Source organism: Typopeltis vanoorti, chromosome 21, assembly GCF_054136105.1.
Source record: "Typopeltis vanoorti isolate ZY-2024b chromosome 21, IOZ_Tvanoo_1.0, whole genome shotgun sequence".
NCBI lineage: Eukaryota > Metazoa > Arthropoda > Arachnida > Uropygi > Thelyphonidae > Typopeltis > Typopeltis vanoorti.
In genome coordinates, this window is record NC_143569.1 from 38,549,631 (window position 1) to 38,574,073 (window position 24,443).

The window sequence follows — 24,443 nt, forward strand, 5'->3', positions numbered from 1 at the left end:
TAGAGTGGCCAGAACAAGGGGTCATCCCTAGAAGCTGAATAAGGGTGTGGTTAGTAGGGGAATGAGGACAGTTTTTTGCTTGGAAAATTGTGAATGAGTGGAATGGGTTGCCAGAATCAGTTGTGAGTGTTCTGTCCATTAATTAGTTCAAGGAGAGGCATGATTGCTTGTGGATAGTTTGGGTCTCCTGCGATGAGTCTTCGGACTCCATTGTGGTGCCTGTACAACAACAATAATAATAATTTTATACTCTTCTAGTTGTCTTTGTTTCATATGTCTCCTATTATTGCTTGTTACTGTACTTTTTATGTTATTTCCTGTGCTTTATTGTATCATTCCAAACAATCCTTTGTGTTTCTGGTATCAGATGGTACACTTTTCCAAACTACTTTAGGTGGCAGAGGATTTGCTTTGTTCTGTTTCCCAACTGTTTTCATTGTTTTATGGGAATGGAGTGAGGGTCAGTTTTTATCTCTTCCCTTCCTAAAAAGTGAACCTTGTGCTATAACAACTTATTCCTTTGGTCTCTAGAAGTTTGTTATAACAAGAACTTACTGTATTTTGATGAAATACCGGAAACACATCTCCTATCCCATCCAGGAATATACTGCAGTTTTTGTTTTTAACTGTTCATATTATGGTCAGATGCAGGTAAGGAAATTGATGTCTGACTTAATGAGGCTTAGGCTTGTAGTAAAAAAAAAGTTCCATGTCTGACCTCTAGAGTAGGGTTTCAAGATTATCTAATCTTTAGTACATTTGTAACATTACATGTGATAAGTTTACAAACATCATGAGTGAGCCACCAAGTCAAAAGACACTGTGGAAAGCCCTTGCTATCAGACTGTGCCTTAAATTCATTCAATTTCCACACACTATACTCCAATTCATCCGTCTCACCTATCATTTTTCACACAAAAAACCTACTCCTCATTTTCCTGACTACACTCTCCTTATTCATCTTTCAAGTAAGGCCTCTTGCACTATTCTATATCCCTCCACTCTATGAAAGCATTTTTCTACATTAATCTGGTAGAATACACCAGAAAAAAAAAAAAAAGTATATCCACACACAATGCACAATCAAGATCAAATTTTGTATAACTATTTATTTACATAGAGAAAAATTATGGGCTGTCTCGATTGAAAATTCTGAATCTCCTATCCCACAGCAGTCACCATCAAGTAGTTTTTGTCTTATATACCTTAGAGCAACATATGCTTTACATGGTGGTTCAGCAATAAGACCTATCAAAATAGGCCTTGTCGTAGAACTCTACAAGACCTATTTTAATAATCCTGAGGTAGTTATCTCTATTTTATGCCATTTTTGGCTTAAATCAAAAGAACTATCGATCTTGCCACTAAATTTTGTATTTCTCCTTATTTTACTATGGGAAAACAGAGACTGCAAGCCTCAGTAGACTGATAAGTCTACTGTAGAGATATGTTCTCCCTTCTGTACAGTCATGAACTTTGTGATTTTTTTTCTTTTGCTTTCTTTTCTTGTTTTTCCCCCGATCCTTTTTGTGTCTCTTATGTTGAGATTTCTTTGATTTCTTATGTTTATGATGTTTTCGATCAGCTAAAAAGACATTAAAAATATATTTAATATGATAAAGCTTTTTAATAACAGAAATAGTTTACAAGAGAATGAAGTCCATATACACATTTATGGAAATTATCTGAATGCAAAAAACATTTTTTTTATTTTTGCATTCAGAAAAGAAGTTTATAAAAAAATAATTTATTTTACAGTACTTTCTACGGATTAAAATTTTCCACTCTTATTCAGTTTTTTCTTTTTTTGTCTCATTGACTGCAGCCATTCTTTGAAGAGAAAAATAAAAGTTTTCAGAACTGACCAGCAAGATGTATTGAGGCAAATTTTTGTCGTGATATCAAGATGTTTATATTTATTATGCTCAGGTCAGGATTTAATCTCAAAGCTTATTGGCTGAAGGGTGGAGATGCTATACAGTGGCCTACCACGCTAACAAAGAATACCAAGCTAATAATTCAAAAAATTAAGCTTTGGTTACTTTAATCTGTTCATTTGGAAATGAGAAAAATAAACTTCAGTTTTATATCAATGGTCAATATTTCCTTGGATGTTTACTGGGAAGTCTAGGATACAAATATTATTAAACCAGAAATGAAACACTAGCTTGTCTACACTGATATTAGGAGTATTAATTAATAAATGCAACAAACAGAATTGCTAATGTTTATTTTATAAATTTCTTTTGCAATATTAATCAACAAAAAGAAACAGTATTTTTTTTTAATATTAATTCCACATATGAAGAGATTAAAGAAACCATTATACATTGTATGGGGAAGATTTTGAGAACAGAGATACTAAGACAGAAAATAAAGCAAATACTTACTCCTTTTCTCTACCCACATCTCAAATTCTTTAATTTCATCTCCCTCATCACTGCTGCTCTTTCCAGAATTACTTTCACTGCTTCCTGTACTGTCATGAACTTTCTTGATTTTTTTTTGTCTTTTGCTTTCTTTTTCTTTCTTATGTTTTTTCCGATCCTTTTTGTGTCTCTTATGTTTAGATTTCTTTGATTTTCTATGTTTATGATGTTTTCGTTCATCTAAAAAGACAGGAAAAAATATTTAATATGGTAATTTTTTTTAATAGAAATAGTTCAGAAGAGAATGAAGTCCATATACACTTTTATAGAAATCATCTGAATGCAAAAAACTTTTTTTTTTTTGCAGATACAATAAATCTGTACAAATTTATAAAAAAATAATTTATTTTGCAGTATTTTCTACAGATAAAATTTTTCCACTCTTATTCAGTTTTTTTTTTTAATTTCTTTCTATTTTTTTTATGTCTCACTGAATGTAGTGCTATTATTTGAATAGAGAACAACAAAGTTTTCAAACCTGGCCAGCAAGATGCACCGAGGTATATTTTTGTCATGATATCAAGATGTTTATATTTATGATGAGAAGGTATCAAACTCACATTTCAAACACCATACAAAGTTAGATTTGGAAGAGGAGAGCTTAATATTATCCAGAAAGGTATTGAACATTATGTGGATAGTTTACATTTTCTTATAAAGAATTAAGTGATCAGGTTGATTTTGATTAACAAATATTTAGGAATTCTCTCAAAAGGAGGGGACAGAAAAAATTAATTTGATTGGAAAATAACTATTTAGAAGCATTTAGTGAATTAATCTGTGTCAGAAGGGAATATTTCTTTCACAATAATTGATCACAGTAGGAATAAAGAATTTGGTGAATTTTTATGTCAGTCTGCTTTTATTTGTGCTTTCTTGAAGTTTTTGGAGAAGGAATGGAGAAAAGAACATCTTAATTTACTAAATGAAGATTCCCCTTGATATTTAATGGATCTTTATTTGACAAGATGTTTTCTCCCCAGATATGTTTTTAAATCATATGAAGAGATTTGATCTATAGTTGGATAACCTCTACAGAAAATATGAAACTAAGCAATGCTGACATCTTATTATGATGTAACTCAGGTATAGATTTTTATACATGAACACTATTAGACCCAGGTTTGAATTACACATAAGACATTCACTGTGTACATCCTAGTGGGATTCCTAAATAGGTACTTTATGAGGGTTTTGAAAACTGAATGCAAATGAGTTAGTCTCATACTGAGAGATTGCAGGCTTTTTCTCCCAGAACTAAAAAAAATCTTGAACATAAATACAGAAATTACCTCTATCAAGAATGCCTTAGAATTTGTTTTAGTGGTTAATTTTTTCAATATTATTCTCTGCATTTCATCAGCTTTGTTCCATCATTTTTTAAATTCAAATTGTGATAATTTTAAACATGAGTTTGATTTACTCATAAGCCATTTTAGGACCAGTGCTCATAATGTTGCCTATGACACTGATAAACTTGTTGTTAATACATCAGTTCACTAACACAAGATGAGCTTTTTCTATTATCAAAAGGGCATGATTTTGTGGTTTCTCTAAAAAGTTGCAATTAATGGACTTCTTTTTCTATATAGACAGAAGCTGCCATTGTTTCTCCTAAGACAGAGAACAGAATTTGTTTTGACAGCACAAATATTCTTTTCAATGCTAAACCACATCCTAATTTTTTTGTTTTCTGAATTTAAAGTTCATAAGTCCTTGAGAAATAAGTATTTTATTACCAAAGTGGATAAGGGAAAAGCTGTTGTTGTTCAAGATAAGAAATATTATGCAAAGATTTGGTTATTGCTTCAAGACTTCTCTCTTCTGATCCTACTGTTAGGTAAATCAATTGATTTAATTTTCTCATTGATAATGTTTCTAGTTGGGATGAAGAATTAAAAAGAAAACAAAAACTGAAGACCTTCCATGCAGCCATTATACGGTTTGCCTAAAATTCACAAATGTGTTCCATTAAGACCAGTGTTGACTATAACTACAGTGTTGACTGTCCACTTTACTTGCTATGAACAATGTCTCTTTGACATTGTTCATAGCATATAAATTGTCAGCTGCCACGTGGTTGATGAGAATTAACGGGTCCAAAAAGGCTATTTGATTGGCCTCCTTTTTTTCGAAGGTGGAGTGCATTTATTTTGGATAGAAACTGTTGCAACTCTAAAGAAGAGCTGTTCTAGATTGCAAAAATGTTATTGATATATCCATATAACGTGTAGGTCAAGTTGAAATCTAGAACAGCTCTTCTTTAGAGTTGCAACAGTTTCTATCCAAAATAAATGCACTTCACCTTCGAAAAAAAGGAGGCCAATCAAATAGCCTTTTTGGACCCGTTAATTCTCATCAACCACGTGGCAGCTGACAATTTTTCAGAAGACGACTCATACAGGCCATTATATCATTGCAGAAACATACCATCAGCCTAGTCAAAAAAACTGAGACTGTCAAGACCTTAATACATTATGCCCATTCTTTATGTTTTTGGATGAATTCTACAGAAAGAATTACAGCATATTAACTTTTTTATCAAATGGTTTTAGTAATATCTTAATCAAAAAAAAAAAAAAAAGCATTTTGGTTATAAGATCCCTGTCATTTCTGTTCAAGAGGGAAATAACCCATATTCCTCTCCTTTATGTGCAATGAATTTCTGAACAAATAGTGAAAATTTAAAAACCACTAATGTCAGAAAAATCTCCACTTTTCTTACCTCTTCTAAGGATAAGCTTTCTCCTCCGCATTTCCCATGTTTCTCATTTAATTTAGACCTTAAGATTTGAAAGTAACATGTTTCCCTGTGTCAAATCGAGAGTGAGGGGGGGGGATACAAAAGACCAGAAATCAGTAAACTATGAGGGGGAAAAATAATTACAAAGTAAGACTACTAAATAATTTTAATATATGAAATTTACACCAGTAGAGGATTAATAACTATTCAGAAAAAAATACAAGAAAATGAAGACATCAAGAAAGAACTGAATAACATGATAGAAATTACAACATCAGCAATATATGAAAGTCTAGGGACACATAAAAAATTCTATACAAATACAAATAAAAAATTACATATATAAGACAATGATATAAAAACAATTGAACATAAAAAACTAGTCTTTAAAATATAGTTAAGCAGTAAAAAACCAAGCTGAAATTGAACACACACACACACACACACACACACACACACACACACACACACACACACACACACACACACACACACACACACACACACACAGAGAGAGAGAGAGAGAGAGCTTGGAAAGAAGTCAATGACACCATAGTGTGAGAAATAAACAGACAAAGCATCCACCTTAATATGATGTAGAATCCCCTTTCGCTGCAATGACTGTAGCAATCCTGCATGACATGCTTTCCACGAATATACAATAGTGCTAAATGGAAATTTTGGACCATTCTTCCTGTAGGCATGTAATGAGGTTCTGGACTGTTGTGGGGCAAATGTCCCTTGACCACACCCGATGCCACAGTTTATCAGGAATGAGATCAGGGCTCTGTGGAGGGCAGTCAAGTGTGATGTTCATGTTCACAAACCACGTAGTTACAGTGACTGCCTTATGACACAGTGCACTGTGTTGCTGAAAGAGATAGTAGTCAGTTTAGTAGAAACGCCACAAAGTAGGAAGCAGTTCAATGTTTACAGTTCAAAGCTGGAGTTCAACTTTCATGGCACCTCAAACCGAGGTCATACCATCACACTGCCATCTCTAATTTCATAGTTGGGGTCATGCACTCTGGTCAGAGATGTTCACCAGGCATCTGCCATACCCATCCATCAGATTGGTAGAGGATGTAGCTTGATTCGTCACTCTATAACTCAGCTTTCCAAGCTTGCACACACACTGTATGCGCTCTTTGCACCAGTGAAGATGATGCTGCATATTGGTTCAAGTAATGTGGGGGCTTGCATATTGTGGTCCTACCATGGAAAGCCATGTGATTCAGAGCCTCGGTTCTGAATGTTTCTGTGCAGATTCCTGTTCCAGTTGATGCCTGGAACTCCACATTCAACGTGTCAACTGATGAATGGCGATTTTTAGATATCCTTCACTGACATCACTGATTTTTGACCTAGGATGGCCCAATTTGTCAACAATTTGCCAAACAGATAGGCTGCAAACAGCAGCCTATCACAACACTTCTTTCAAACTCTGTCAGTACCCTTCTCTAAGCCATTTCACTAGACAAGGTTGCACCGACTTGGGAGCATCATATTTCTTCAATTTATATTAGCTACAAACACATGACTTGTTACATGGCATGATGCACCTTGCCCATGGGGGGGGGTGCATTGACTTCTTTCAAAGCAGTGTGTGTGTGTGTGTAAAATGAAGTGAACAGCCAAAAGAGAAACTGGAAAGACACAGAGAAATATGGGGAAAATTTACCTAGAAAACAATATATAGAAAATAAGACCCAATGCCTATAAAATACAAAAGCATATGAATGCAGATATAAAAGAAACTGCAAATATAAACTGTGAACTAGATTGAAAAGTATTCATAGATTTTACACCAAAAACTTGCAAAATTATTTAAATGATATAACAATGAAAGAATTACAGGACAACCTAAGTAAAATAAAAAATGGTAGATCAGTAGGAGAAGATAGGGTAAACTCCAAACTGTATAAAATTGACTGGAAAACCAATTTTATCGCATTATTAACATTTTAGATAAAATATATGCAATATGCAAAGGTAAATACTAATAGAATGGAATACAAGTATAGTAAAATTTAATATTTAATATTTAATATTTAAAAAAGAGAATTAGAGGAAACCTAATTACAGAGCTTAAATTAAGGGGATATTAAATCCCACATAGTTTTAAAACCGAATAAGAAACTCAAAGATAGGAATCAGAGAGTTTCTTGCCGAATATAGTAAACTATAAAGTATCGGCGAACACTAGCGTTAGCCAATGCAAGTGATCCTAGTACATAGTACAATACTGGGCAGCTCGTTGCAAAGGTGGAGGAAGAAGTTCAGATCGCTATTCTTAGGTATTTTCCATAATGTAAAAACACATTTCCTAGGAAATGTATGCTGTTATTACATTATGGAGAGAGGTCACTACCCAGACCGGTTTCAGCCTTTTTTGAGGCTTCATCAGTGAGTAGCTAGACCTAATACCAAAGTGTATAGCGAAAAGAACTTATGTACTTTGCGAACGAGTTTCCCAAACAGGTGCAACCATTAAGTTACTCTCTGATTCCTATCTTTGAGTTTCTTATTTGGTTTTAAAACTATGTGGGATTTTATATCCCCTTAATTTAAGTAATGTTTTCATTGCCGAAATGAAGCTTATTAGCTCTTTATACTTAAGTAACTTAATGGTTGCACCTGTTTGGGAAACTCGTTCGCAAAGTACATAAGTTCTTTTCGCTATACACTTTGGTATTAGGTCTAGCTACTCACTGATGAAGCCTCAAAAAAGGCTGAAACCGGTCTGGGTAGTGACCTCCCTCCATAATGTAATAACAGCATACATTTCCTAGGAAATGTGTTTTTACATTATGGAAAATACCTAAGAATAGCGATCTGAACTTTTTCCTCCACCTTTGCAACGAGCTGCCCAGTATTGTACTATGTACTAGGATCACTTGCATTGGCTAATGCTAGTGTTCGCCGATACTTTATAGTTTACTATATTCGGCAAGAAACTCTCTGATTCCTATCTTTGAGTTTCTTATTCGGTTTTAAAACTATGTGGGATTTAATATCCCCTTAATTTAAGTAATGTTTTCATTGCCGAAATGAAGCTTATTAGCTCTTTATACTTAACTAATTACAGAGATAATAGTTTACTGAATACATACTACAAAATACAGAGTAGAATAAATAATTAAAAATTGAGAATATACAGCGAAAAAAAATATCAGAATGTCAAAATGGATGCTCTACAATACAGCTTTTTGTTTAAAAACTACTTATAGAAAAAAGAAGAGAATTTAATTTAGAAACTCACCTTTTGTTTATACATTATGAAAACGCATTTGATAAAGTAAGAAAACATATTGTGTGGTATATTACAAAGAATAAATATACCTAATATTTTATTACAGGCAATACTGAATATATACAAAGATAATGAAATAAGAATAAAAAAATAAATGTCTCAAAAACAATCTATAAACCAAGGGGGAGGATAGAGATGTCCCCCTCTCTCCAATGCTTTTGAATATTTATAATAATGAAATGCTAATACAGCTGAATATTTTAAATAACCCAGAGAGGTAGAGAAATTTCCTGGAGTAATAAATGTTATTATTTGCAGATGATCAGATAATATCAGATAAGGAAGAGAATTTACAAAGGCAAATATATAATCCAAACATCACAGTAGAACAATTTGGAATGAAAATATGTTTAGATAAAACTAAAATAATGGCATTTTGTGAAAAAACTCTAATTATAAGTAAAACCAATTATTAATAATAAAATACTAGAAATATTTTTAATTATTTTGGATACAAAATATCATTAGAGAGAGAAAAAGACATAAAATTAAAAACTTCAAAAATTTACTGGTTATAGGCTTGATAAATAAAATGCTCAATCTGAATCTAATAAAAAAAGAAAAGCATTAAATATGCAATACTTTAGCAGTCGTACATTACATGGCAGTGTAATTTGGACAATAAATAAACAAGATAAACAAAGAATAAAAACAAGTGAAATGAGATTGGTCATCATCATCATCATCAAATTCTGGCAATGTACCCTCAAGGGGTGTACAGGATATGACAGTACTACATGAAAAATTTACATCATTACTAACTTCCTATCTACAATTTTCCTCCAAATCAGTCTGTTGCTTGTCAAGACTCCAACATTATCAGATCTTATATTTCTATCGTTTAAGGCACTTTGTACCGTATCAATCCACCTATATCTTGGTCTTCCTCTGGGTCGTTTTCTTGCCAACCTGGCAGAGAACACTTGTTTTGCTAATCTTTCCTCTCCCATTCTATTTAAGTGACCATACTACCTGAGATTAGCTCTGCTAACGCATTCCTGGATGCTGACAATGTCAAGTTCTTTCCTAATATTCTCATTTTTAATATGATATTGCCGTTGATGCCATCTGTTCACGCCTCTAATCTTTCTCAGGACTCTCATATCTGCGGTCTCTAGTCTTTGGTCAAGTGTTTTACTTCTGACCCAGCTCTCAGATCCATAAGTTAAAACTGGTTTGAACACGGTCATGTATAGCTAATTTAGTGTTCCGACTAATTTCTCTCTTATTCCATATGAATTTATTCAATTGACTTCCCACCATACCAGCTTTGCTGATTCTGTTGTCTATTTCTATATTTAATTTGCCATCTTCAGTAAAAATCGTACCTAAGTAGCTGAAATGTTTTACTTGTTCCACAGGTTCTCACAACACAGTTGACATTTTCAATGATTCTGCCTATTTTCATTGTCTTTGTCTTTTTACTGCTGACCTTCATACCATATCTATTACAACAGCTATTCAATTTAGTCAGAGAATCTTGCAGACTTGTAGTAGATTTATTTAGAAGTATAACATCATCCGCATAAAGCAAAGAGCTGACATTAACATCTCCAATTTTGATATCAGGTTTAATACCACTTTCCTTCATAATGTGATCCATATAGATAATGAATAACAGAGGGGATAATGTACATCCTTGTCTCACACCAGATTTAACATTAAACCATTTTCCTGTACTTCCTTCAATTTTAACTGCTGAGTTACAACTCAAATAAAGACTAAGTATTGCTTGATATAATGCTCCATTGACACCATATAACTGCAGCGTTTTGAATAGCTTCTCTCTTGGCACCTTGTCACATGCCTTTTCTAAATCGACAAAACTTAAATACAGATCTTTGTTATATTCCCATGCTTTCTCGACTATTTGTCGTAAAGTGAAGATCTGATCCTGACAGCCTCTATTTGGCCTGAATCCAGCATGTTCTTCACCAAGCTTTTCTTCCACAATTCTTCTCAACCGTTTCTCAAGTATACTTGCATAGATCTTGCCAGGAACACTCAGAAGGGAAATACCTCTGTAATTCTCACATTCAGTTTTATTTCCCTTTTTATATATGGGTACTATGAGAGCTCTACTCCAATCATCGGGAATTCGTCCCTCTGTCCAGGCTTTCTGAACTATGCAGTGCAGCCACTGTAAGACTTTTATACCACCATACTTCAGCATTTCTGGTTGAATATCATCTACTCCTGCTGCCTTTCCACATTTCAAGCCTTTGATGGCTTTTTCTACTTCAAGTATGGATATGTATTCCTGACTGCATGCCTGGTCAGTGTTTTTTATCACTGTGCTGTCATCACTGCTTGTTTCATTTAGCAGTTTTTCAAAGTAATTACTCCATACTTCAAGGATTTCTTTTTCTCCTGTTTTCATGTCACATTTATCATTTCTAACTCCTTTTACAGCACTCTTTCCTCCATTCCTAAGCTTCTTCAACAACCTCCAGAATATTTTGCCACCTTCTTGATATTTATTTTCTATATTCTTCCCAAAGTCCTCCCATGACTTTTGTTTAGCTAGTTTTACACACAGTTTAGCTTTCTTACATTTGTCTCTGTATTCTGTAAGAGTAAAAGCTGACTTATTTGCCAGGAACTTTTGATATGCTTTCTTCTTTTCCTTCACTGCCTCTTTAACTTCCTGTGTCCACCAGGGAGTTTTTTTTTTTTATCCTTGCACACAACCTCACCACCTGCCTCTCTGGCAGAATCAATCAATGTTTTCTTCAGAGTTTGCCACTGAATCTCCAAGGTTTGATTCCTGTTCTCAAACTCTTTCATTTTCTTTTCAATAATCTTTGTGTATTTTAGTCTACAGTTCACATCTGAGAGCTGCTCAACTTTTATTCGCTTTAAAACTTTCTTACATGTTATTCTTTTCAATATGAAATTCAATTTTATCCTGCTCAAGACTAAATAGTGATCACTTCCAATTTCAAATCCTCTGTACACTCTGGTGTCCTGCACCAAGGAGAAAACATCACTATCAACAATAACATAGTCAATGAGACTTTTCTTATTCCTATCCTCTTCTCTCCATGTAAATTTGTGCACATTTTTATGTTGGAACATGGTGTTAGTAATAACCAGTCCATGTCCTGAGCAGAAATCCAACAGATATTTGCCATTATTATTAGCTTTGCTCTTTTCTCCAAATTTTCCCAAAATATTTTTGTATGTCTCACAATCATTTCCTACTCTGCTATTTAGATCCCCAACAAGGACCAACTTTTCCTTTTTCATTGTGTCAGTTGCTTTTTCTAAAGCCTCAAAAAATTCCTCCACTTCTACACTTAGTAGAACCTTCTGTGGCACCATAGGCACAAATAAATCTCATTGTCCAGTTCCCCATTCTCATATTTGCCCACATTACTCTACTTGAGACTGACTGCCATTCAAGAAGATTAGCCTCGTATTTTGTGTTGAATATTATGGCTACTCCTTCTTTTCCTTGATTGTCATTGCCTGAATATAACATTTTGTATTTATTGCTCAGAAAGATCTCACCAGTTTTGGTCTTTTTTGTTTCAGTCACTCCTATTATGTCAATCTGGTACTTATCTAATTCCTCAGCTAGCTCCATTTCTTTGCCATTCAGGCTTCTTACGTTGATAGTACCGATCTTTAACTCTGGTGATGTTGAGTTGGGGTTTGTTTTCAGATTTGTTCCAGTAGCTGACTTTTCGCTGATCGCCCTGGTTCCCTGGCGAAAACAACGGGGGCCTTGTTTAACCGGGTGACGCCCCAGCCAGCATGAAATTTTGTCATGTTGTACCATCATTTTTTTTATTTTGGTTTAACCAATAAGAATACAATTTGGTCAGCTGAATCCCAAATTGCCAGCCCATCCTTGTTCGTTCAGTATCAAAGTAGATACCCAACAGGGTGCACCACGAGAAGGTGAGGATTGGACATTAGGTCAGAAGCCCTGGTCGGTTCTTCGCATTCCTTTAAAGGCTATGTGGAGATCTCCTCTCAGTTATACAGCTTTGACCCTTAAGCACCAATGAGATTGGTGAGAACTGCAAAATATACATTATTAGACACAAAAAAAATAAAAATAATAAAAAAAAATTTTTTTTTTTTAATTTTAAGTAATTAAAAATAAAATCACTAGAAGAAAAACAAAGAAATAAAAACAAAATTGGTTGGAACATGTAAACCGAATGGCCAACACCCAATATTCTAAACAATTAATAAAATATAAACTAGCTGAGAAGAGAAGGCTAGGCAGACACATAAAGAGACAGATTAGAAATCAGACCAGAATACATCATAAGGTTTATATCCATATTTAGCATTATGATGAATGATGAAAAAACTATATATAGGAATACTGGTATTAGAATATTATTTTTATAGTACTCAAAGAAGAATCTGAAGAATAATAAGAAAGAAAGAATTAAATCAAAGTATAAATGGATTGAATAAACAAAAAGTTTAGTTTCAAAATATATATACAGAAAAGAATAATAATATAATCAAATCAATGATGCCTATGAAGAGCACATTGCAAAATTAAGAAAAAGATGTTGAAAAAAATCTATAATCAAATTCCTGACAAGCACCCTCAGGGGATATACAGAATATCATGATACTACTACATTAAAAAGTTACATCATTACTTATTTTTACAGGTACCTGTGGCATAGTATAATTATTAAAAGAACATGTAAGACCACAGTAATAACTTTTAATTAATAAGGTACAGATATTTCATACTAAAACTAATAGTAAATCTTCAGTGTTATAAACAGTTATAGGAATGGAATATAAGTAACGAACATTCGGTGGATCACCTATTAAAATACACTGTTGCCGCGTGCTAGGAAATGATAGAAAATAATAATTAATATTTAAGATAATTGATTTTTTAATGATTACATAAAATAAGTCACCCAGATCTTCGAGAGAGAGAGACAATCATTATGATTTATTAATTAAAAGTTATTACTGTGGTCTTACATGTTCTTTTAATAATTACATCATTACTACCTTCTTAATAACAATTTCCTACAAATAAATCTGTTATCTATCAAGATTCCAATATTATCAGATGTTACCTTTCTGTCTTATTATGAGGCACTTCTTACCAAAGAAGAAGACAGAAAGGTAAGAGGAAGACAAAAAGACCAAGAGGAAGATCGTTGTCTTCCTCTTGGTCTTTTTCCTGCTATTCTTTTCCAGGATAATATAATCTTATTTTACTAACCTTCCCACTCCATTCTATTTAAGTGACCATATCACTTTAGATTAGCTCTGCTAGCACATTTCTGAATGATAACAATGTCACATTCCCCCCCCCCCAATATCCCCATTTTTAATATCAATACTGCCATTGATGCTATCTGTTTACTTCTATAATCTTTCTCAGTACTCACAAATCTGAAGTTTCCAGTCTTTGATCTGCTTCATTTCTAACAGAGCTCTTAGATCTACAAGTTATCTTGTATACAAGATAAAAGATAGTGTTCAGGCTAGTTTAGTGTTTTGACTAATTTCTCTATTATTCCATATAAATTTATTTATTCGGGGGGGGGGGGGGTGTAAAACCTAATCACACATCTCAGTTAGTGCCTCTGGGGGAATACTTCCAGTAGGCTAGCATGGCTGGTGAAGCATGCCAGGGCCAATCACCCAATATGTGGATTTTTTGATGATTACAGAGGGAATAAGTGATTCAAAAAAATCATGCAAAGCAACTGCCATTTCTTTTTCTCAAAGAGAAGTTATGAAGCCTGTTGGTGAAACCCTTCACAAAAGTCCACAAGCTAAAGTAGGAAGAGGTAGGCACTCAGAACATCAACTCTGGAGAAACCCATTCATTATAACTGTTTACAATGTTTGTACCCTCTTGAAATCTGTAAAAGTTCATGAACTTCATGGTCAGCAAATCTTGATGCAGTGTGCATCTAAGAAAACAGGTGAGAAACAGATTTTGAATGAAATAAAGCCACATCAAATTGTAAAAAATTCTTTATGGTTTATTAGTGCAAGGACAGCAAAGATTATATGGCACCAAAGCAAAGGTTACAGCAGTACGCAAGGTAATGCAATAAATTAACAAATAACATAATTATTTAAATTAAGTGGATATTGAATCCAACATTATATCAAAGCCGAATAGAGAAAACTGCAAGAGTTTCATGCCGAATATAGATAGAAACTATAAAAGTTTCGGGGATCCAAGCATAAGAAAACCTTTCATGACAGGGGCAACTAGTAGTAAAGGTGGGATAAGCTCTGATCACTATCCTTAGTATTACCCATAACGTAAAACACATCTCCTAGGAGATGTATGATGTTATACATTATTGGGGGGGGGGGGGTCACAACCCAGACCGGTTTCGACCTTTGTTGAGGTCTCATCAGTGAGTAGGCAGACCCAAATTTGTATTAACATGTTCTGTACAAAAAGCAATTTTAAAAAAAAATTATAAATCAAGCAATGCAATATCTACACAAAATTGGAATTCATAATCAAATGTGCTTATAAAAATTAATTATTTTTAAAAAGTTAAAAACATCATGCAGTTTGATAACATCTGCTTGAGTGTATATGGCTCAACTAGATTAGTAAAAATTTCATTCCCCTCATGTGAAGTGCTATCATGGTATCTGAGAACTGAAAGTACAACAAATGTTATTTGATGTTATAGAAATATTTGAAAAATGGTATGTATGCGACAAATGCACGAAATCATTACATTAATATGCCCTAGCTGAAATGACTGCTTTGGATAACATGCGATACTCAATTGTTCAAAATGAAGGACTTACTAGGTCCATTATCAGTGGACGTCAGATGCCACATGGTCATTCCTTTCCTTGGTGATGTTCCACACTAGTCCTCACCAGGTGGTCCTGTCATATGCTTTTCTGGAGGCTTCAACTCTCTGAAGATCAGTCACTCCAGACACATCATCTATCCATCTCACTGAAGGTCTACCCCTTCCTCTTTTCAAGGTACTGTCAGGTACTTGAACTTGCAGGCTTCATCAATTCTTTCACCATTAAGGTACACTTTTCTCAAGAGCTTCCCTGTCTGTAATTCCTTTGGAAACCATAATCTTTGTCTTGCTAGGATTGAGCTGAAGTCCTCTGTTCTTACTGATTTTGTTAACTTTATGAAGAATTTGTCCCAGTTCTTCCTTATTATTACAGAGGAGTACTGTATCATCAGCATACCTCAGATTACTGATCAATCTACCACCTATCCTAATTCCTGTCTAGAGCTCATCCAATGCTCCACACATGATGTCCTCAGCATAGATACTAAACAAGTGAGGAGAAAGTAGTTAACTCCCTTTCCAATCAGTTAATCCAACACCTGTTCACACGTGGCTTCTTGCTTCCTGTACAAGTTAGCAATCAGCCTGATGGTGCTGAGGAAAACTCATTCTTTTCATTACTTTCCAGTTTCAAATGCTGAACAGTCAAAACTTTAAAGTAGTCTATGAAACACATAGGGAGTCTAAATTCTTTATACTTTTATATGATCTGTCTAAGACAGATCATAGAAAAGATCTCTGGTATCCTTACCTTTCCTAAAACCTGTTTGTTCTGCCTCAATCCTATTTAGAATGATCTTGAATAAAATCTTGCTTGCATGAGATATTAAACTAATAGTTCTCGCAATCCTTCATATTTCCCTTTTTATGTAGTGGTATGAAAACTTATTTCTTCCCATCTGTAGGCCATGATCCTGTCTTCCATATCTCGTAATCAATCTATGAAACACTGTTATCCCTTCATCCCATGTAGCCTCAATTAACTCTGCTGGTATTCCATCTGCACCCAGGGCCTTATTGCTATTAAGCTGTTTAACTGCTCTTTCAACCTCATGTCTAAGTGGAGGAGATTCCAAATCAAAATTTTTCTGGTGAGAGGCCCCCTCCCCCCCCATAAAAATTTTCTTTATTTTCTCTGTTGTAGAGTATCCCACAGTATTCTTTCCATCTGTTTTTGATTTCCAGTTCTTCTGTTAGTACTGCTCCATTCCTGTCTTTGATGACATTTGATTTGCACTCAAACTTATGCTATAGGTCATGAACTAAACAAAACATTCTTTTATTATTATAATTTATAATAATTTTAAACATCCTTGTATAATTTATTAGTATAAAACTTTTCCTTGTCCTGCCTGATAGCCCTTCCTTGAAGAACTGTAAATCCAAGACCCATGGTGGAAGAAGCAACATCGATCAGCACGCCATTCAGTAGAAGACAGAGTGTAAAGGATATTTAAAGGCTTTTTTTTATTTTTTATTTTTTTTTTTTACACTTTTCCCTAAGTTGACAAATCTGTGCAAGGAATGGAAACTCCCCCCCCCCCCCCAAAGATGAATCCCAAGAACTTGGCCTCTGGTGCTACTGGAATAATACTTCACCCCATGTTTAAATCAGAATAATGTGGTTGTAGGATAGCTAGATTTTCAACAGAAGTGTACACAGACAGTTATTTTCTGCTAAAAACCTGAACCCATTATTAAGAGCCCACAAAGAGACATGGTTGATTGCATACCAAAGTTGTCTTTCATTTACCCTCATATAGCAGGAGTAACAATAAACTGTGAAGTCATCAACATAAAGAGCATTGCCTACTAGAGTGTCGCACTTGAGACAGTCTTGAGGAACATCCTCTTCTTGATGTTGCTGAGATAATGTGCTTCCTACTTGGACTTGAGAGTTGGCTGGACAGAAAGTTTTTAATAAAAACAGGAAGGTATCCCTTGAGACCAAGACTAAAGAGGTCTTTTAATATGCCACATCTCCAAGCTGCGTCATAAGTTTTTTTCCATGTCAAAGAAGACTGAAACCACATGTTCTCGTTTCAGGAAAGTATCTCTCATGCATTTCTAAATGGACAAAATGGTTCAATGTTTATCAGTGTCTATGAAAGCCACACTGTGTGTTGGAAAGAAGTTTGTTGTTTTCTAAGCACTGGAGAAGCATTGCATTTATTGTTTTTACTCAATGTTACAAAAACAGCTAGTCAGCAATAGTCGATAACTGTTTGCTTTTGTTGGATCTGGTCTTGGTTTTGGGATAGCAATAAGAGCAGGAGATCCATGGAAGATGTTTTATCATCTCATAATGGATGTAATCAGGACCTACTGCACTAAGGCAAGACAATAAAAGAGCCCTTTTTAGTTACTCCTTAATTTGCACTGGTTATTTCATTAACTAATGATGTAAATTGGATTCGTGAATCCAATTTACTCTGACATCTCCCAAGCATGTTTAAAGGCTATTAAGTCTGTTGTGGTAAGGTATCTATGAAATATATATCATGCTCTATCTTGATCTTTTTTGATTGCTTGGTACTCTGGGTTGAACCAAGGCATTCAACAGAGTGGAAATTAACCTGATGTTTTCAGAAACGCAACTGTTGCTGCCTAGACAATACAATGAATACTTCACTGATAGGTGCCTGGCTGCCTACTTCAGTATTAAATTTTGCAAGGCAAGAAAAAATATTCCAGTCAGCCTAGTCCATTTTCCATGTGGGTGAACATGGTTCCTGTGAAGACATAGTGCAAATAACAATTAAATGATAGGCTTCCATAGATGTTCTCTTCGACATCCCACATGAGGAGTGGAAAAATGGCAGGGGAGCAGACTGTAAGATCTATTTCAGAATATGATCAGGTAGACATACGAAAGAAGGTACTGACTTCATTATTAATAATGGAGAAGTCATACTGTCTCAAGCATTCACTCAATATCAAGCTCCATCTTATTTATTTATTTATTTTTTTATGTTGAGTCCATATAAAAGAGGTTGGATCAACCTATAGTACATTAGTACTGTATGTGGGAAAGGAGAAATTTGTTTACATTTGATTTAAAAGCCTTTATATTGTATTCCTTGCGAAGCACATCAGGAGAAGACTGTTCCACAATATGGCAGTAGCAGGGATAAAGGAGGAGGAGAAGAAATTTGTTCTGTGGGTTTCAATGTGTACAATGAAGAGGCAACTGCATATGTTTCAATGGGCTTAGCGTGTGTGTGTGGGGGGGGGGGGGAATTATTGATGTTATTTAAGATGAACATTTGTTAATATTTTTAGAATACACAAATTGCAGAAACCAAACATCTGTGAGAAATTGAGAGGAATGAGTTTGTTAAGAGATGGGTCATTAATCAATCTAATTGCTCTCCTCTGTATTGAGTTAAGCATTTGAGGGAGCTCTTAGGAACCACACTTGAAATGTGAGAGCAGTATTTGATAACTGGGTAGATTTGTGATTTGTATAAGGTTAACAGCAAAAGAGAAATCCTAGTTTTTTTAGAAGCTGAGGATGCAATTGTTGTGATGTGTTTATGCCAGGAGAGGCTTGATATCAAGGTAATTCCAAGAAGAGAGATCTCATCTTGTTTGGAAATTTGAGTGTCATCAAAAATAATACTTGGAGAAAATTGTTCTTTTTTTGTGAGAAATAAAACAGAACTAGGTTTTACTAACACAGAAATTGATAAGATTATCTGAGTCCCCACTGGAGGATGAGGATGACTTTGTGATCAGAGACGAGGGCAGTAGTGGTTGATGTTTTGCAGGTTGAGGTGAGTTGTATTGAGTAAGGTTTATCAAATGAAAGAGAGGAGTGCAATGTGCTGTCATCTGTAAAACTGTGTATTGGGTTGGAGGTCAAGTGAAGTAAGTTATTGATATATAGAAGGAAGAGGACTGGTGAGAGAACAGAACCCTGGCATTAGTTAAATGGTGAAGGATAAGGAACCATCTATCATCACACATGGTGTGCATCCAGACAGAAAGCTGGCAATCCAACTGCAGAGGTTCTGAGACAGACCAAATGATGGGAGTTTGCTTAGTAAGCCTTTGTGCTAGACTCAGTCAAAAGCTTTGGAGATATCAAGTGCAACCACTTGAGATTTACCAAACTTATCCATGGCATTTGTCAAGAGATGAGCGATATATGTGAACAGATCTCCTGTTGATCGGCAGCGATGGAATTCATACTGGTGATCGTTTATTAGCTGGGTGCCTTCAAGATAGTGTAGGAGTTGGGAATTGATGGTGTTCTCCATTACTTTAGATAGGACTGAGTTGAGTGAGATAGGGCAGTAGATAAATAGCAGTGATGTTGCCCTTCTTGGGAATGGGTTTCTGTATGCTAGTTTCCAGACTGTGGGATAGACACCAGTGGAGTAAGAGAGTGTATATACAAGTTACATAGAATAGGAGTCAGTTCTGGTGCACAAACCATCAATGCAATTGAAGGAATGCCATCACGGCCAGGAGACTTTTTTTTGTGTCTAATTTAGACAATATTTTTTGGATCTCTTTCTGACAAAAAGATATAGGGGGGCATTTGCCATTGTCAGTTATGCGTGCATTGGAGGCAAAGCGTAAAGCAAGGAGATTAGCTTTTTTCCCTGTGGGTGATGATGCAATAGAGCCATCTTGGTACGATAGGGGGTGGGAATAGTGTTGGGCAAAAGTTATGACTAATTGCTTTGGCAAGAGACCAAAAGGCTCAGCTGCAAGTTTCCTGCTTTTTGCTCTTTCAAATTCTGTTTTGGAAGTGTTGATAGTTTTCTTGCTTTTATTTCAAGCTTGAGTATAAGCACTAAAGGAGTACAGTTGACACATCTTTTAGAGAACCAGGGTTTAGTTAGGGGATGGTAATTCAGAGTAGTTTGCGGAATGTATGTTTCCATGCCAGTGAGGATTTGGTGATATGTTTGGGTTGGAAGACAGGAAATGATATTCCAACCATGGGAAAGAAGTCACAGAGGGAGGCTGTCCCACTTGGCACTGTTATAATGACAAACCACTCATGTGTGGGAGTGGCTGTGTAAGCATTGTTGCATGGGGAGGAGATGAGCACTAGATTGTGGTTAGAATTATCCAATTGGCTCACTATATTCACTGTGTGTTTGGAAGGATCATTGATGAGGAAGAGATCTAGGGTGTTTGGAGTATCTGGTTGGCATGTGAACGATTTGTGTAAGATCGTTAGTGATGGCACACGTTTCAGCATCTCTGCTTGCAAGATCTGTACAAGTGGAGGAAAGCCAGTTGGCGTTGTGGACATTAAAATCTCCTAGGAGGATGATTTCACTGTTGGGAAAATAGGAATGGAGAAAATGAATTTTTAAGGAGGGAAAATGAAAGAACTCAGAGTGGTTGGTGACATTAAGGGAGCGATATTTTCAACCAAAGAACATCAAAGTTGGGCGATTCTAAGGTGGGTGCTCTCTGACCAGGTATGTCAGAGCGGATATATGTGCAGACGCTACCCTTGGGTCGAAAGGTGTTAAAGAGTGTGCAGTTTGGAAGGTTGAGATGTGTAGTGCTGGAGGTGGGGTGAGATTTGAGTTTCTGCCAAAGAGAGTAGGTGGGGGTCTACTAGACTGAAGATGGAAGCAAAGTGAGATTAGCCAGGAGATTGTTTTTTTCTGTGGGTGATAAAAACGAAAGTTACGACCAACTGCTTTGACAAAAGACCAAAAGGCTCAGCTGAAAGTTTCCTGCTTTTTGCTCTTTCAAACTCTGTTTTGGAAGTGTTGATAGTTCTCCAACCTTAATAGTGGACGCTATTAAGGTTGGAGTTGAAGCCAAAGATGTTAGTGAAGTGGATGTGCAAGGTTCTGTGGGGCATATATTTGACTGCAAAAGTTTAAAACCTAGCAGAAAACATGTTGAACATACTGTACTAAGAAATCCAATGGATAAGCAAATTGCTACTGCCTTCATAGTATTAAGCTGGACATGATGAAAAATGAGTATGACTGCCACTAGGATAGGTACTCCACTATGAGTAGGACCATCTCCAATTCAGTCGTTGCATTCAACAATGAAATTTCTTAGTGTCGTCACTCAGTTTTAATGTTTCCTGCAGACAAAGCAAAATTTGTTTCTGCAGCAAAATCTTGATATTATTATTATTTGTCACCTCCAGGGAGTCCAAAGGCTCATCGAGAGAGGGCGTCTACTCTACAGCTCGGTCTCCACCACACCAATGCCAACTACACCAACGCTATCTACTGCTGACCACTATTACTGTCAGGGTTTATTGCAAAAAAAAGAAAAGTAGATGCAGAGAATCATCAATTTCAAGACAACTGGATGGAGGATTATTATTTTATTCTGAATAAAGGTTTGCCTGTATGTTTGTTGTGCAATGAATCTGTATTCGTCAACAAAGAATACAACTTGAAGAGACACTTTACTTCGAGACATGTGGATCACCCAAAAATTGATGGACAACTAAGAAAAGATGAAATATAGAAGTTGAAGAAGAACTTGGATACCCAGCAGCAAATGTTCAACAAGAAAAGAACGCAGCACCACAGCATTGTCAAAGCCAGCTTTGTGGTAAGCGAAAAAATCGCTAAGCATTCTAAGTCATTTGGTGAAGGAGAATTTATCAAAGAATGTCTGCTGGATGTTGCAAATATAATATGTCCTGAAAATAAAAGAGACTTTGAGAATATTTGTTTGTCGAGACGTACTGTTGTCCGACGGATAGAAATTATGGCTGATGATATCAAAAAAAGTTTAAAAGAGAAGATTGCTAGATTGGAAGCATTTTCAATTGCTTTGGATGACAGCACCGATGCCTCCGATACAGCACTAGCAATATTTATTCAAGGAGTTGATGTAGATTTCAACATCACAAAAGAATTATTGGCGCTTCGGCCGTTAAAAGGAACGACCACCAGTGAAGATATATTTGAAACAGTCAACACGGTCTTCGAGAGATTTGGGCTTAAATGGAGTTCACTATCTGGCATATGCACTGATGGAGCTCTTGCAATGGTTGGTGCACAGAAGGGATTTATTGGAATAGTTCATGAAAGAGCAATAGAACTACAGATCCATCCGGAAAATTTAACAAATTTTCACTGCATTATCCACCAACAAAATCTGTGTGCAAAATCAATTAAATTCACAAATGTTATGGAAGTTGTAGTAGCCAGTATTAACTTTATTAAGTCACGTGCACTTAATCACTGCCAATTTAAGGAGTATTTGGCAGACCTATTTTCGGATTATGAAGATGTGTCTTATTATTGTGAAGTGAGGTGGTTGAGTAAAAGTAAAATGTTAAAATGATTTTATGATCTGAGACAAGACATTGCAGATTTTACAGACATAAAAGGAAACACAATTAACCAAGTAAAAGATGATGAGTGGGTGTGTGATTCAGAATTCCTTGTAGATGTCACCAGATACCTAAACTAACTAAATCTTAAATTGCAAAAACAAGGACAATTGGTTCATGAACTGTATGGACACGTCAAAGCTTTTTGTAATAAACTACGATTGTTGGAAAGTCAGATAAGAGCTAAAAATTGTTATCATTTTCCTACTCTAGCAACGCATAAAAATATCCCTTATAATTGCTATGGAGATGAACTGAAGGCACTAATAGAGCAATTTGATACAAGGTTTGCCGACTTCAAAAACAAAGACTCCACATTCGCTATATTTGCTTGTCCGATGGATGCTGATGTAAATAATGAGCTAGAAAACTTACAAATGGAACTTATTGAGCTTCAGGTGGATTTAGTGCTAAAATCACAATTTAACAACATTGCTTTGACAGATTTTTATAAATTTTATTTGGTGGAAGAAAAATATACAAATTTACGCGCCTATTTAAGAAAAATCATTTGTCTTTTCGGCAGCACATATATGTGTGAACAGTTTTTTTCGAGGATGAAATACAATAAATCAAAAATTCGGACAGACGGAAACCTCGAAAAGAATAACAGACGGAAACCTCGAAAATTCTATGTGATTATCCTTAAGTAATATTAACGTCAATATTGATAGTCTCGTAGTTGAAGTACAAGGCCAATCTTCACATTATATTGTTATGTCGTTCATTATATTATAAATAAATGAAATATGAAGTAGCAACTTGTTTTAATTCATTTAATAATTTGGTCTGGCCCTTGACTCGGAGAAAGAATGATAATTTGGCCCCCGAACCAGGAAAGGTTGCCCATGTCTGATGTATGTACATGATGTGCAGTACTTGCAGAATGATTTGAATAAGCTAGAACTGTGGGTATGTGAAAACGGCTATCAGTTCAGTGTTAGTAAATGTTAAGTTATGCACTTTGGTGTAATGAGATATCATTACTGGCAGGATTACACTAGAAGAAACTGACCAGGCTAGGGAACTTGGGAGTTTTTCAGGAACCAAATAGCAAAGACTGCAAATAGAGGTGAATAGATAAGTGCAATGCTAAAATGAATCTTAACATGCAAGGAAAAAGGAAGTCATTCTGTACTGTGTGCAGATCTGGTATCTTAGTTTCTGGAGTGATGATATGAAGTGAAGAGGATGCAAAGGAGAGTGATAAAGATCATATCGGGACTGCAGGGTGTAGATTATCAGGAGAGATGGAGAATATGTGTGCTGCAGATGCTAGCAGACAGGAGAATGACAGGGTGTTATAACAGACCTGCACACTTGTGAAAGGGTTTTACAGGATATGAGTAGATGGAATTTTTCATTTTATCGAAGGGTGAAGAGAGAACAAAAGGGCATTCATGGAAACTGAAAATAAATTAGTGAAGAAAGGGATGAGAGGTCCATTTTTCTCTCATAAAGCAGTGCAGCTAGTGTGAATAAATTCAAGAGAAGGTATGATGTGGTATGAATGATATGTGGCCTCCCTCGATGAGTCCCTATCTACCAGGAAGTCTCTTGTAATAATAATAATAATAGTATCTATAAAAAATTACTGAATCTTACAGATTTATAAATGTACTGCACATCTATTATGACATGCCACTGTTAACAAAGGTGCTGATACTTATACCATTGTGTACTGTACCAGAAAAAAGTAATGGAGAATTCTCTGGGAGTTTGGTGACTAACATATCTAAAAAGGAAACCAGTGGTGGCTGTTTTCAAATGATAAATAACTTAAACGACTTAAATTATACATATTTTTGGTCGTAAA

The 24,443-nt window shown here is 35.3% G+C and overlaps 1 protein-coding gene across 1 annotated transcript in view; it reads right to left on the reverse strand.

Moving 5' to 3' along the window:
• The window catches only part of LOC150094751 (uncharacterized), a 127,695-nt gene that overhangs the window by 49,445 nt on the left and 53,807 nt on the right, over positions 1-24,443 (reverse strand). Inside the window, exon 5 of the mRNA XM_090411019.1 lies at positions 2,391-2,609. Within this exon, the coding sequence (XP_090267145.1) occupies positions 2,391-2,609 (219 nt within the window). The remainder of the gene's footprint in view (positions 1-2,390; positions 2,610-24,443) is intronic.